The 14,578-nt window shown below is 40.4% G+C and overlaps 2 protein-coding genes across 2 annotated transcripts; both read left to right on the top strand.

The window, feature by feature from the left end:
• Positions 1-45: 45 nt before the first annotated feature.
• Positions 46-1,892, top strand: uqcrq (ubiquinol-cytochrome c reductase, complex III subunit VII). Its single transcript, XM_082545143.1, has 3 exons — positions 46-144; positions 792-963; positions 1,720-1,892. Exons 2-3 carry the CDS (start codon positions 810-812, stop codon positions 1,812-1,814), a joined length of 249 nt encoding a protein of 82 aa, XP_082401269.1. The 5' UTR covers positions 46-144; positions 792-809; the 3' UTR covers positions 1,815-1,892.
• Positions 1,893-3,491: 1,599 nt separating this feature from the next.
• hspa4b (heat shock protein 4b) lies at positions 3,492-11,415 on the top strand. Its single transcript, XM_082504837.1, has 19 exons — positions 3,492-3,827; positions 4,411-4,468; positions 4,685-4,825; positions 5,100-5,222; positions 6,000-6,099; positions 6,474-6,607; positions 6,697-6,941; positions 7,031-7,107; positions 7,204-7,355; positions 7,509-7,615; positions 7,742-7,875; positions 9,097-9,281; positions 9,373-9,471; positions 9,661-9,816; positions 9,908-10,033; positions 10,140-10,247; positions 10,353-10,472; positions 10,613-10,774; positions 10,865-11,415. The coding sequence occupies exons 1-19, from the start codon at positions 3,721-3,723 to the stop codon at positions 11,069-11,071; spliced, it is 2,541 nt and encodes an 846-aa protein (XP_082360963.1). The 5' UTR covers positions 3,492-3,720; the 3' UTR covers positions 11,072-11,415.
• Positions 11,416-14,578: the final 3,163 nt, after the last annotated feature.

Genomic DNA, 14,578 nt, shown 5'->3' with positions numbered 1-14,578 from the left:
ACATTTTCCTCACTCAGTTAATGGCTTGCCGTTTAAACACCAGCCCGTCAGGGGGCAGTAATGCCCTCGGCGTGAGCTGACGCCTGAATAACAAAGGTCGACGGACACCGGAAGTGTTCAGAAACACCGTGGACAAGCAAAGCGGTGAGTCTCAATGTCATTATTTCAACTGAAAAGTTTTTCTTGAATTTATCCGTAATACTAAAACGTGATATGTCAGTAATTTTTTTTATAGCGAAACTGAACTAGTGTGAGCCTATTGCGATTCAAATACCACGCTTTCGTGCAAGCTCAAGGTCTGTTTGTACCTCAGGAGCTAGCCTGTTTGAGCTAACAGACAAGCTAACGTCTAGCGCGGCTAACCTTAGCTCGTTTGGGATTTTAATTTTGTGTTCTTTGAGACAGGATACGGATCAACAATCTGGCACCCTTTTGGGGGTTCTGTGTTAGTGACTATCACAGGAAGTCTTTAAGACAAGGGCAGGTGATTGTTTATGTAATACTCTTACATAAAACAGCTTTATAAAGCTGACTTGTGAACCTCATTACATAAGCTAACGTTTAAATGACGACTTTACGTTAAAGTTAATACGACACGTATGTATTGCCCTTTATGTATATTTAAAATTCAGTAACCCCAATAACCCCCTTTCCAATGACAGGCTGGTTTCTGAGGAGAACATTAGATATATTATCCAGCTATTGGGTTAAAAATATTTTCTTTAAATCCAGCTCACAGAAACACTTAAGCACTGATGACTGTGTTTGTATGCGTCTTGCTGTCTTTTCAGCCCAGCTCTCCAGTAAACATGGGACGCCACTTTGGAAACTTGGCCAAGGTCAGGCATATAATCACATACAGTCTGTCCCCTTTTGAGCAGAGGGCTTTCCCCAACTACTTCTCCAAGGGAATCCCAAATGTGTGGAGGAGGGTCACGTCGTCTTTCTTCAAAGTTGCACCCCGTGAGTGTTTTTCTTTTACACTATGTTAGGATTCTGGTATACCAGCTCATTGTGTCAATATCAGTAAATTCTTAAAATTAAATAAGAGCATATGTAGCATGCTTGGCCTGTTTGTTTCAACTCTGTCATTCATATTTTCCTAGTTAAACTTCACCTGGAATCTTGGAGTTGGTTTCTGAGCTAAAAACGCTTGTATTTTAAACTATAAAAGGATCTTATTCTGAACTACTTTAGGCTATTTTTAAGATAGAGAAAATAAAGCAAACCTAGATGACTTGCAAAGAAAAGCGTCTGGACTTCTTTAAGTTACTTGAAGACGTTTCACCTCTCATCCGTGAAGCTTCTTCAGTTGAAGAACCTTCTCAGATGAGAGGTGAAACGTCATTTGAGAAGCTTCTTCAGTTGAAGCTTCTCGGACGAGAGGTGAAACGTCTTCAAGTAACTTAAAGAAGTCCAGACGCTTTTCTTTGCAAGCTCCTTTGACTACGATGACCTGGGTGACTGAGAACCTTCACAGACAAACCTAGATGACCTGTTAAATTAATTGATTATGAGTTTGACCATAACAGTATTTGTGCTTATATAATAGAAGTGTTTTAGTCGTGTCATGTGTGAAGCATGAGTGAAGATTTGAAGAGAATGAAGAGACAGACAATATGATTTTTAAGGATTTACTAAAGACACTTATTTCACAGTAAGGTGCATAAAGTGTCAGATCGCTAATGCTAATGTGTTTTGTAATCTTCCTTTTTGCAGCAATGGTCCTTATGTATCTGACCTACAGCTGGGGCAACAGCGTCCATCAGCAGGGCAAGAGGAAGAATTCAGCCGACTACGAGAACGATCAATGAACACGCACCGCCTCTCTAAACTGCCCTCTGTTTATAATTCCAAGTCTGTACGTCTAACCAATAAAAAGTGAAAATATTTATGTGAAATCAGTTTTGATTGACTGTTGGTTCACTTTAATTCCTAACATTGAATGACAAAATAAAAAATAGTTAAGTTAGAGTGTGACATTTGGAGGATAAGTGTGGTACTCTCGCAAATGATGTTTGGTGATGTTCTGGCCAATAATCTGATGCCTGTGCACACCAGTTTGTCATGTTTTCACTTAGAATGTGGTGGATGTTGTGATAGGGTTGCAGTTTTAGATATTCTAATACATATTTTGCATTAAATTAATTTATCAGTACACAGAAAAAAGTGTGGTTAAAAATGTTGGAATCTGTGTTTGAGTGAGTTTGAACCGTTTGATGTGATTATTTGCTATTTTTGATCCCATGAGAATAATACTGATGAGACAAATGTTTCAACTGCAGAAGTTAATACTAGTCAGTCATAAAAGCAGTGCTGAGGAATGGATATATAAGACATATAAATGTATTTATTTTCAGGCTCAGTGTTTCAGGAATCATCCCCACGCTTTGAGTCTGAGGGGTGGAGGCAGTGCCACAGCTGTCTTTTTGCACGACAGTGAACTTTATATACTGTATTCCTTCCCTGTGTTAGTTGAATCTCCAGATTCATGAGTGTCTAATAAAAGTAGGCTGATTGACTTTGTGATGTTGTAGAATACAGTGTCCTGCTGACCACAGTCACTGGTGAGTGCTGTTGCCATAGCGTAAGTGGGTACTATGTGTCAAAGTAAAAGCAGAACACACTGTTGTAACAACATGATTTTGCATCACCTGATGCTGATTTGCTGATGTGACTCCTTGATATGTTTAGCTGGTGAGAGTTGCCAGAAACATAATCAGAAGTCTTAACAGCCAGACAATTTTATTACAGCTGATTTGAAGTAGTTGTGATACTTAAGAAAATACCAACCTGCAAATGGTTGACGCTACAGCTACCAGAAGTCAGACAGCGATCATACAGACTCTAGTGAGATACTGGGATGTCCAACAGGTTAGGGTGATTATGGATAGAGATGGGCATGTACTAATCAGTGACCAGGGTGTGCTAAGAAGGTGGAAGGAGTACTTTGAGGACCTGATGAATGTATAAAATGAGAGAGAGAGAGGAAGATGTAAATCAGGAAGTGCAGAGGATTAGCAGGAGGAAATGATGGCAGCTATAAAAAGAATGAGTGGAAAGGCAGTTGGTTTAGATAACATACATGTGGAGGTATGCAGAGCTCAGCTGAGTTTTTAACCAGATAATTTAACACAGTCATGGAGAGTGTAAGGATTCCAGAGGTATAGAGAAGAGAAGAAACAAGTGTGACAGACCGAGTGGTAGTAAATATACAGCGATAAAGATGATGACCCATGCCATGAAGATATGAGAAAGAGTTGGTGGATGGATATAGAGCTTCCACCGAGGAGGAAAAGAGAAAGGCCACAAAAAAGATTCATGGATGTACCAAAGGAGGACATGCAGAGGGTTGGTGTGACAGAAGAGGATGCTATGAACGGTGAGAAGGAATCACATGATCCGCTTTTGCGACCCCCAAAGGAAAAAAAAAAAGACCTGCTGATGCGATACCGGGTCTGAGCTGTAGGTGGCGCATGACATCTCTCTGGTCCCCGCAGTCGGATGCTATTGGTCAGTGCACAGACAGAAAATTCCTGAACGCTGTCACGCATCTGCCGGCGTACCGCATGCTGCTGCTCAGCTTCATGGAACAAGAAGAACAAGGGTGTATCACCGTCCGCTGACTGAGAGCTTCTGTAGCCACCGTTGTCACTTTGAGCACCGAACTGTATTTTTGTTCCTCCTTGTAACTCCACACTACCAAGTTAACTAGCGATAATGTCAGTTGTAGGCTTTGACGTCGGGTTTTTAAACTGCTATGTAGCAGTAGCCCGAGCCGGAGGGATTGAAACTGTCGCCAATGAATACAGCGATCGATGTACACCGTAAGTACGACTAGTCACATCATTGAGGATGCTTTGCAATCTATCGTCTGCGTTGATAACGCCTACAGAATGTGAATGAATGCACTTTTCTATATCCTAATATTGAGTGAAGCTAACATTGCTAGCTAGTTAGCATGCTAACAGATTTCACAACAGGAAACAGCATGTGAGTGCTAAAGCTAATGCTAGCAAGCCGGAACGAAATTGTTGGAGAAAAGAAACCCTGGGATAACTTGATTTTAATTTATTGTTTCTTTTGGGGTTTGAATACATTAATACCATCGAAAAAATATTTAAAGGTCGTTAAGTGACCTAACTAGTCAGGTGATGGATGTTTTACTGCAGGCTGACGGGAGGAGGCCGGAACCAGGCTGTCAAAACCACATTATCAGCCTATTGTGCTTCATTTTTAACGCTCTCGGTCCACAGAAAAACCAGATAAAGGACCATAGAATTGTGATTTCAGAATCTTAAAAAATACACGTGAAAGGGTTAATATTATATCGCCAGTTGGTGAACTAACTGCACCATTGTGAAGCAATTGTTGTAGATGAGAGAGGTGAATTGTGTTTTCTGTTTTTAGAGCATGTGTTTCTTTTGGACCCCGGAATCGATCAATTGGTGCAGCTGCAAAAAGCCAGGTATGTTTTCACGAGAAGCTGAGAGGTGCTGGGTACAGGTTTTGCCCAGGAGACCGGTGTGGGGGTCGCTTCATCACACAGTGCACAGAGCATGAACAACTCTACACAGAAACTGCACCAACACAAATCAATTTGCCAAGTCATAAATTGACAGTTTGTGCAGTTAGTATTTGTGTGTCAATTAAACATTTTTCTTTTCTTTCTCTCATTAAACAGGTTGTCACAAACTGCAAGAACACAGTCCAAGGGTTCAAGAAGTTTCATGGCAGGGCATTTTCAGATCCATATGTGCAGTCCCTCAAAGAAAACATGGTCTACGATATTGCACAAATGCCCTCGGGAACAACAGGCATCAAGGTAAGAGAAGAAGAGGGAACATTTGCATTATAGTTAAAATTTTGGTATTCTTTTTCCAGACCTGACTTTATAGTAAACTTGGTCTGACATTTTCTCTAGCAGCTGATAATGGGTTTGTTTTTCTTTGAGGATCTAATTGAAAACCTCTGAGAACCTTTTGCTGCTCTGTGTCACTAACTGGAATATTTTTTAAAAATCTGCTACTATACAAAACACTCATTTTGAGCTGACGCGTAATAAACTTCCATGTCTGTCAATTGGATTTTTGTTAAAGGTGATGTACATGGAGGAGGAAAAGGTATTCAGCATCGAACAGGTCACCGCCATGCTTCTCACCAAGCTCAAGGAGACGGCAGAGAACGCCCTGAAGAAGCCCGTGGCTGACTGCGTTGTGTCTGTAAGTATGCTGTCATAACAAGTCCATGCCTCTCACATGCATTTGTCATGTTACTTGATCAGACTTGTCCTGAATCTGTCTTTCATTAAGTAGGTTAATAGAATAATACACAAGCTCTGAGAGAATGGCATACAACAGAGAGTCTATGTTTTACATAGTTTGGTTTCACTAAATCCAGTCTTAATTATTGAATCATCCATATTCTAGCATAAACCCATGACCTTTGATTGTGCATCAGACTTATTTTAGAATTAATAATTAAACTCTCCTCCAAGAACTTATAGTGGTTACAGTAGTAATCCTTCTGCTCTGGAGATCTGCTGCACTCTAAACCAGAACTTGCAGCAGGCAGATACGTGATTTATGTTCCATTATGCTTAACTCTTCCAAGCAGCAGAGCAGAGGACAGCTGACTGGAGTTGGATGAGAGATTCATTTTTGAGAATGTTGCTTATAAGTTGTTTTTTTTTTAATTGCTCAGAGTTCTTTTCAAATTGGCAGTGAAAGTTTATTTCTCAGCAATCATACACAAGCATTTCCAACCTTCAAAACAATAAAAACCTGTTGCAAATGCTAAAGATGCGTGTGACATTCAGTCTGTGACTTTGCTGTAATTCAGACACAGATACATTGTATTGCTTAACATGAGAGCATAGTCGTGTGACCAAATTATCTACTGTTTACCAGCTGAGAAAGATCAGAATCAAATCATAGTGTGTGCCACCTTGCGGGCTGATTAACCAGACTAATCAATGGACTCCCTTCTGTTCTAACCAGGTTCCTTGCTACTACACTGATGCTGAGAGGAGATCTGTAGTAGATGCTGCTCAGATTGCTGGACTCAACTGCTTGAGGCTGATGAATGAGACAACTGCAGGTCTGTACCAGAGCTTTTAGGCAAGGAAGTGCATCTCACTAACCAACTCTGATCTGACAGTAATTGAGACCTATTCTGCTCTTGATCATTTTCTGTCATATTCAAAGTGGTGGATGCTCAAATCAGTCGAATGCTCTACATACTCAAATTTCAAACAGTTTTTTTTCTTAAAAGGAGATATCATAATATGATCATATCAGTCACTAAAAGGGCTACATCACTGCCCAGTATAAATAAAATAGTTAATTATCAGATAAGGATTATTTTGAGCTTTGAGTCATACAAAGCCACTCTAGCTTGGTGTTGTTTGTAAGCTTCCATTTTCTAACTAGTTAATAAGGTACACCTAAAAATTCTAATTGACTCGATTGCAGTTGCCTTGGCTTATGGAATCTACAAACAGGATCTGCCTGCTCCTGAGGAGAAGGCCAGGAATGTGGTGTTTGTGGACCTGGGCCATTCTGGATACCAGACATCTGTGTGTGCCTTTAATAAAGGCAAACTCAAGGTGTGTAGACATCCCAGTGCACTGCACACAGTTTATCAGTCTACAACTGAGTTTGTGTCATAACCATAACTCTTTACCCTGCCGCTCAGGTTCTTGCCACAGCATGTGACCCGCTGTTGGGAGGAAAGGATTTTGACGAGGTTGTCGTTAAACATTTCTGCGAGGAATTTGGCAAAAAGTACAAGCTTGATGTGAAGTCAAAGCCCCGGGCTCTGGTCAGGCTCTACCAGGAGTCTGAAAAACTGAAGAAACTGATGAGCGCTAACTCCTCTGACCTGCCACTCAACATCGAGTGCTTCATGAATGACATCGATGTCACTGGAAAAATGAACAGGTAGTTCGACAAGAAAGTGATTTTTTTTTTTTTGCTGATTGTTGATATCTACTTTACATCTAACGGCATGTTCCTCTTTTCTTTTGCAGGGCTCAGTTTGAAGAGATGTGTGCTGACATTTTGGCCCGAGTAGAACCCCCTCTGCAGAGTCTGTTGGAACAGGCCAGTAAGTTTAATTTAGTTTTTGTCTAATTGAGTTTAAAAAAGGAACTCATTAGTTTTTCTTCATGTTTAAGATTAAACTTTGTTTTTATTTCATAAGAACTGAAGAAAGAAGATATCTATGCGGTTGAGATAGTCGGCGGTGCTTCTAGAATCCCAGCTGTCAAAGAGAGAATCAGCAAATTCTTTGGAAAGGAGTTGAGCACTACACTGAATGCTGATGAAGCTGTGGCCAGAGGATGCGCTCTGCAGGTACAATGCAGTCGGGTTTTATTCTGATGTCTACTGGAAAATAATCAGTTGTTTGCATCTGGCAAACTTTAACAAGTGTTGATGATTGAGAGGAGTTAATATAATATAATGCTACTGCAGTGCTCATTGACACAAGGCCATCTCTCTCCTCAGTGCGCAATCCTGTCTCCGGCCTTCAAAGTCCGTGAATTCTCCATCACAGATGCCGTTCCATATCCCATCTCTTTGAAATGGCATTCTGCTGCAGAGGATGGTGTGAGGTAAAAAAAGAAAAAGGCTTCTTTGTTTTTCATTATTATTATTATTATTATTATCGTCATCATTATTTATTTATGCTGACATTTATCTTAGTTACCGTAATGTAATTTAATATTCATTTGTTGCAGTGATTGTGAGGTGTTTCCCAAAAACCATGCTGCGCCCTTTTCCAAAGTGCTGACTTTCTACCGGAAAGAGCCTTTCTCTTTGGAGGCTTACTACAGTTCCCCTAATGAGCTGCCTTATCCAGATCCCACTATAGGTAAGAAATGAAACCTTCCTAAAACTTGGTTACCTACACATCAAGCAGACACACAGCTAGATTTGTACCTATAAGTTTTTATTTTCCCCCCCATAAAGTCCTTAGAAAAATATCTTGGTTGGTGTACCTTTCCTCACTTTCAAATTTACTGCCTGGCCAAACAAAGTCACACACTAATGTGCAGTTGGACCCCATAAGCTTTGATGATGGTGCTCATTTGCCATCACTTCTTTTCAATAAGCGTATGCAATGTCTTAAGATTTCTCTGTGTCCAGAATCACATTAGTATCTCACCAAGATCTTGTGTTCACGAGTGAAGAGGTGGACCACTGTGTATAGTCTTCTCCAGCACACCCTAAAAAGTTGGGTTAATGTCTGGACCAGTTGGTGTCCCATTGAAACTGATGTCTCGTGATACCTGAACAACTCCTTCACAAATTGAACCATCGATGATAAAGATGGAAAAAAAAAATCCTATGATCGAAAAACCTGTTGACTCACTATATCCAGATTGTCAGGTGAAGTTTTGGGTGCAGAATGTTGTTGAACCAAGAACTGACCAACTGAAGTAATGCCACATCATCAACACTGCTCTCATAAGCTTGTACTCTACACTATGGATGATGAGTGCATCACTTAATCCACTTTTCTTTGTACCACGATGTGACCATCACAGTAAATCCTTTACAGACCTCATGATCTTTTTCCGTCGCTCCAGAGTCCAATTTTTATGTTCCTTCTGCCAACTGAAGCCTTTTTTATTAGTCTCACTGATAAGAGTTTTTCTTAAGGCTACACAGCTGTTTAGGCCCAATGCTTTGAGTTCCTTGTGCTTGAAATCCTCTTAATTTCACTATTAAATGTGGCCTTTTTGTGTGTTAGTTTTTTGTTTTGTTTTACCAGTTTGATCTCACTAAATTTTAAAATGATCTCCAGTAATCATCTTTTTTTTCCCTCTTTCTCTCTGATCAGTTTCTACCTAATACATCACGGTTCACCTTTATCATTCCAGGTTTTAATAATATGTTGCAGTCTCCCTAGGGTTTTTTTTGTTTGTTTGTTTTTGTTTTTTTTAATAAATGCAGACCTATAACTGACCCTGAGTGATATCTTTTTAATGACTGTGGGATATGACAGGCAGCGATTAACAAGCTTCACTAAACCTATTTTTCCTAGTTAATTTTTTTTATCTTTACTCCTTTTAACCCTTTATTTCCACAGGTCAGTTTATGATCCAGAAAGTTGTCCCCCAGGCATCAGGTGAGAGTTCCAAAGTGAAAGTGAAAGTGCGGGTGAACATTCACGGAATCTTTAGTGTGTCCAGCGCCTCTCTGGTTGAAGTGCAGAAGTCTGATGAGGCAGAGGAACCAATGGAAACAGAACAGGCTGCCGACAAAGATGGAGAGGTAGTTTGGACAAACGGTTCATCACAAAGAGTCATGCGGTACTCATTGTGAGATGCTTCTTCTTAAAGACTTCTTAAATTTCTTCCCACAGCAGAGCAAAATGCAGACAGATCAGGATGAGCAGCTGACTCAGGGAGAGGCTCAGAAAGAAACAGAAGAGAAGACGCCACGAGAGAGTGAAGAGATGGAGGTGAGATGTTTGTGTAGAATCAGTTAAATATTGATAGCCCAGATTAAAGTCTTTATGTTAGAACCCTGAAATGTTTTGATTTTTATGTTTTATCCTTATGAAGCAAATTCATTAGACTGTAAATGTTATAATACAGTTGTTTCATTCTGTGTGTTTATATTTTGTTATACCTTTTCTTTTTTTCCTTAGACTTCCACAGAGGAGAACAAGGGTGAGAAGAAGTCCGATCAGCCTCCACAAGCCAAAAAACCCAAAGTCAAGACAAAAGTTCTGGAGCTTCCAATTGAAAACAACCCACAGTGGCAGCTAGCAAACGACATGCTCAATCTTTTTGTAGAAAATGAGGTACCTATATTTTCACCCATCTCTCACACTGACATTACACAATCCAGTCATCTCGCTTGGGAGTAAGAATGGCTGTGTTTGTTCTCCTCAGGGCAAGATGATCATGCAGGATAAGCTGGAGAAGGAGAGGAACGACGCTAAGAATAATGTAGAAGAGTACGTGTACGAAATGAGGGACAAACTGCACGGCATGCTGGAGAAGTTCGTCAGCGAAACTGTGAGTGAAGAGCATCGTCTCATTCATCGTTTAAGATAAGCCGTGATGTAATTAGCAGCAGATTCAACGTCCCTCGACATAATGTGAAATCATTCTAATTCTTTAGGACCGAGATGTTTTGTCCTTAAAGCTGGAGGATACTGAAAACTGGCTGTATGAAGATGGAGAGGACCAACCCAAACAGGTGTACATTGACAAACTGGCAGAGTTGAAGGTGATTATTGCGCTGATTTCTTTTTATTTCTTTATTTATGTTTCTTGTCTTAATCTGATCACATATTGATTCCTCTAACTGATGTGTTTACGGTGTGCTCTGCAGAAACTTGGTCAGCCGATTCAGGACAGGTATGCAGAGTCTGAAGAGAGACCTAAAGCTTTTGATGAGCTGGGAAAACAAATCCAGCAGTACATGAAATTTATCGAAGCCTACAAAATGAAGGTGACTACTATTAACTACAGTATTAAGAAATGTATTTGTTTTTAAATATGTTTACACGGTATTGTTTAAAAGACATGAGAACTACTATTAATAGCTTCTGTTGCCTGCACAGCACATAATATTGCCTGTTTGATTTCCAGGATGAGCAGTATGACCATTTAGATGAGGCAGATGTAAACAAGGTGGACAAACTGAACAACGATGCAATGATCTGGATGAACAGTGCCATGAACCAGCAGAGCAAACAGAGCCTGGCGGTGGATCCATCTGTCAAAGTCAAAGACATTAAAGCAAAAACAAGGGTGAGTTTAAGATTGTAAGCACTAGGAATATTAGACTGTAGGGTTAGTTCAGTTTTTATTGAATCAACCCATCATTTCATTTTTCCACAGGAGCTTTTCGGTGCTTGTAACCCGATCGTGACCAAGCCCAAACCCAAAGTGGAGCTTCCCAAAGAGGAGACCCCTGCAGAGCAGAACGGGCCCGTCGACGGCCAGGAGAAACCCCAGGAAGCAGCGGCAGACAAGGGAACGACCGAGGCTGCGGGCAATCCTGCCTCAGAAACTACAGAGAGCAAGCCTGACATGGACCTTGATTAAAGCAGCCCGATGCCTCCTCGAGCGGAGCTGAGCAGGAGCTGATTGTTTTAGATTGAGACGCAGCCTAGCTGTATATCAGAGCCGATGACGTGTTTAAGGAACTGCTCTCTACGGTCAAAAAGCAGGCAGGGTGTTTGGCACACTGAGCCCAGCTCCTGGTGGTATCTCTGTCTGATGACATAGCATGCCCTCTCCCTTTCTGGATGACATAAATCAAAAGCCAGCTGCAATAATTCTGTTCGGCAATGAGCGCTGTACACATGATGGTATTTATTTCTGTTGTGTGCTCTGTAAGTGTTCTGGTCTGTGTCACAATATGGTTTTAATAAAGTTATTGAAAATCACTCGCACCATCACGGGACATGTGCCATCTATCATTTCTCAGAGAATTTTTCAGTGTTAATAGCACGAAGCTACAATGAATGAGGAATCATCCGAAAGACAAAACTCCTAAACACAAACTGAACAATGTGGTGTATGCTGTACAGTGTAGCGAGGAATGCCCAGACCTCTACATTGGAGAGACCAAACAGCCACTTAATAAACGCATGGCATAACATAGAAGAGCCACCTCCACAGGACAAGACTCGGCGGTCCATCTGCATCAAAAAGACAAAGGACACTCTTTCGAGGATGCCAATGTTCACATTTTGGACACAGAGGACAGATGGTTTGAAAGAGGCCATTTATGTCCACTGTGAGCGACCATCTTTGAACAGAGGCGGTGACTTATGACACCGTCTGCCATCTATAATCCAGTTTTGAGATCCCGTCCCAGACCCCTTAACGCCCACTCATACCCTGGTCCATCTGACCTCAGGAAATCCCATGATAGGGTGGGGCTAGGTTTCCCAATGAGCTCACTTGAAACCATGGGTGATTGTGACCTACACTCGTTTTCGCACCTTGGCTCATGTGATTAGGTAGAGGATCATTAGGGGGTCCTTTTTTCCCTCTTGGGGGGATACTCCCACAGGGTTTAAATCTGGGACTCTCCACCATTTGACCCTAGAACTGAAGAAGCTTCTTGGATGAGAGGTGAAACATCTTCAAGCAGCTTAAAGTCCAGATGCTTTTCTTTCCAAGCTCCTTAGACAATGAAGAAGAAAGGTGATTTAAGTAACTCTGAATGATGTTGTTACTGCCAGATAGATCTTTGTATTTCACAAAATGCTGATGTGGGATTTTTCTACAGTCACTGGGTTTTCACAGAATGGTCAAGTTCTCTGGGAGAAAATGTGCACTTGATTTCAGAGAAGAATGGCTCAACTGCTTTAAACTGACGGGAAGTCAAGACAGCAACTTATTACATCTCAAAGATGCAGAAGAGCATCTCTGAGTGCAGAACACATTGAACTTCGAAGAGGGTGGGTGGGTTATGGCAGCAAAAGACCACATTGGATGCCACTCATGTCTGCTAAGAACAGAAATCTGAGGCTACAATTCTAAAAAGCTCACCAAAACTGGACAACAGAAGGCTGAAAAACGATTTCCTGGTCTCGTGAGTCTCAGTTTCTACTGCAACATTCAGATGGCAGCGGCAAACAACAAAGCATCCTGCCTTGTTTAAAATCCCACAACCTACTTAAGTATTGTTGCTGATTACCCATCTTCTGATGGCATCTTTTTACCTTTTTAGCAGCATAACCCAGTTACAAAGCTCAAATCATGTTTGCTGAACATAAGTTCACTGTACTCTTTGATTCATTCATTCTACAAAATATATTGAGATACGGTATCAAATAACACCAGCCATTCACTGATTATCAGTTATCTTAGTTCAACATTTGCACACCCTGCTTACATATAACCTTTAACCAGCTTGTGGCCTCTGATGTTGAAGTTCACAAAGCACGGACTTTGTTTTAGGGCAACACCACAACTTTTAACTTTCATGAGGGGAAAGGCTCCCTGAGAAACCCAGCTTATGATCAGAACGACGTAACATTTCAGACCTTCGATCTTAATCATGCATTTTTTTTATTAATTAACATACAATTTGAAATTTTTTCATTGCATATAATATACACACAGGATCAAAATCAGTTTGTCATTACAATGTGCGGCTTAATAAACACCGTGACGGCTGAAACTGAACTAATGGTATCACACATCCATATATCGCACATATGTTTTGCATATTTTACATTAATTAAAACTAGATGCAAAACATGTAAAAACCACACGGTTTAAGCAGAGACCAGCTGCATCCAAATGCTGCCTCTATTTCTAAATGAGATCTCATTAATAAAACGTCTTTCCTGTCTCAGTCCATAAAAGTGCATGAAACCACATGAAATGTCAGAGAGCAGAATTAATCAGGACTGTGGCACCCAGTGAGGTGTTGGCCTTACCACAAAGGAAGACTACCAGAGTTGCAGCAAAGTACACAGACCTGTGTTAACTAAGGTAACACAACATTTGCCTCAAGCATATACTGAGCAGTTGTACTTATATGCTTAATTATTCCTTTAAGGTACATTTTGAGCGAGGTGTTAATTTTAATTTTAACTGCTTTATTTCCTTAAATCAGCACATATCTTAAGGTGGAACCTATTCTTTCAGTATGTTGGATGATTGGGGGATAAATGATGAAAATGCAGTGCATAACCCTCTTACCATCACCCCCAACCACTGTCCTTTTTTTGTTTGTTTTTTTTTGCTTTTTTTTTTTTTTAGAACAGTAGGTGCGAGTTTATAAATGGCGCGGTTGTGTGAAAGCTGCGAGTGATTTGTGATCTTGTTTAGGAACCTAAGGGCTCCACCTGCATGTCAACACTGGTAGAGACTGTAAATGCTTCTATCCAGGCATATACTACAGCCAAACACCAGGGGGCAGCAGAAACCTTCCTCTGAACTTCTGGGGCGCTATTAGTTCGTCAGCTTTTATCAATGGCAGTAGATCGGGAGGTCAAACTTATGAGTAAATGTGGAAAATGCTGTAATAGCTTTCTTTAGGAATTAATTTTTTGACCGTTAATTAAAACAAATGTTTATTTTCTTTCAAGATTATTTATTTTATAATCAATATTGGTTTATCTTCTACTCTGTCGATTTATAGTTATGTTACTCTGCCTATTTATGGTTAGTTAAATCTGTGCCAGAATCTTGCAGAGATCATAATGCATCAAAATACAACTGGAGAAAGGTCTGACTGACATGACCTTAAATCATCAGTAGCTATGACGTCATTTTGAGCAAAACAGGTTAAAGTGGTAGTTCGAAAAACTTCGGTATTTATCAAGCTAATTTTATCCTTTAATTATTAAATTAGGAATTTTTCATGGAAGACCTGAACTTGTAATACAGTTTTGTATGCTGTTGTACTGGTAGGTTTACTGAACACGTTCTCTACCGTTGCGACTATATACTCTAGTATTGCAGCCATTTGTCAGTGGAAGTGCTTGAAAGCTGTTTTGTGTGGGAGAAACTAAATTTAGACTATAAAACAGTAAAAACAGCTGATAAGTACTTACAAATGCCCACCCCTTCTGCTCTTGAACATGT

This window comes from Aulonocara stuartgranti, assembly GCF_965226115.1.
Source record: "Aulonocara stuartgranti genome assembly, chromosome: 2".
Lineage (NCBI taxonomy): Eukaryota > Metazoa > Chordata > Actinopteri > Cichliformes > Cichlidae > Aulonocara > Aulonocara stuartgranti.
This window is presented reverse-complemented; position numbering and strand designations above follow the sequence as displayed.

Bases quoted from the DNA above. Each gene is read 5' to 3' on its own strand.
- hspa4b (XM_082504837.1), top strand. From the start codon at position 3,721: ATGTCAGTTGTAGGCTTTGACGTCGGGTTTTTAAACTGCTATGTAGCA. The intron at 6,608-6,696 runs GTGTGTAGACAT...CCTGCCGCTCAG, and splicing joins TTAATAAAGGCAAACTCAAG to GTTCTTGCCACAGCATGTGA. The intron at 9,282-9,372 runs GTAGTTTGGACA...TTCTTCCCACAG, and splicing joins CTGCCGACAAAGATGGAGAG to CAGAGCAAAATGCAGACAGA.
- uqcrq (XM_082545143.1), top strand. From the start codon at position 810: ATGGGACGCCACTTTGGAAACTTGGCCAAGGTCAGGCATATAATCACA. The intron at 964-1,719 runs GTGAGTGTTTTT...TCCTTTTTGCAG, and splicing joins TTTCTTCAAAGTTGCACCCC to CAATGGTCCTTATGTATCTG.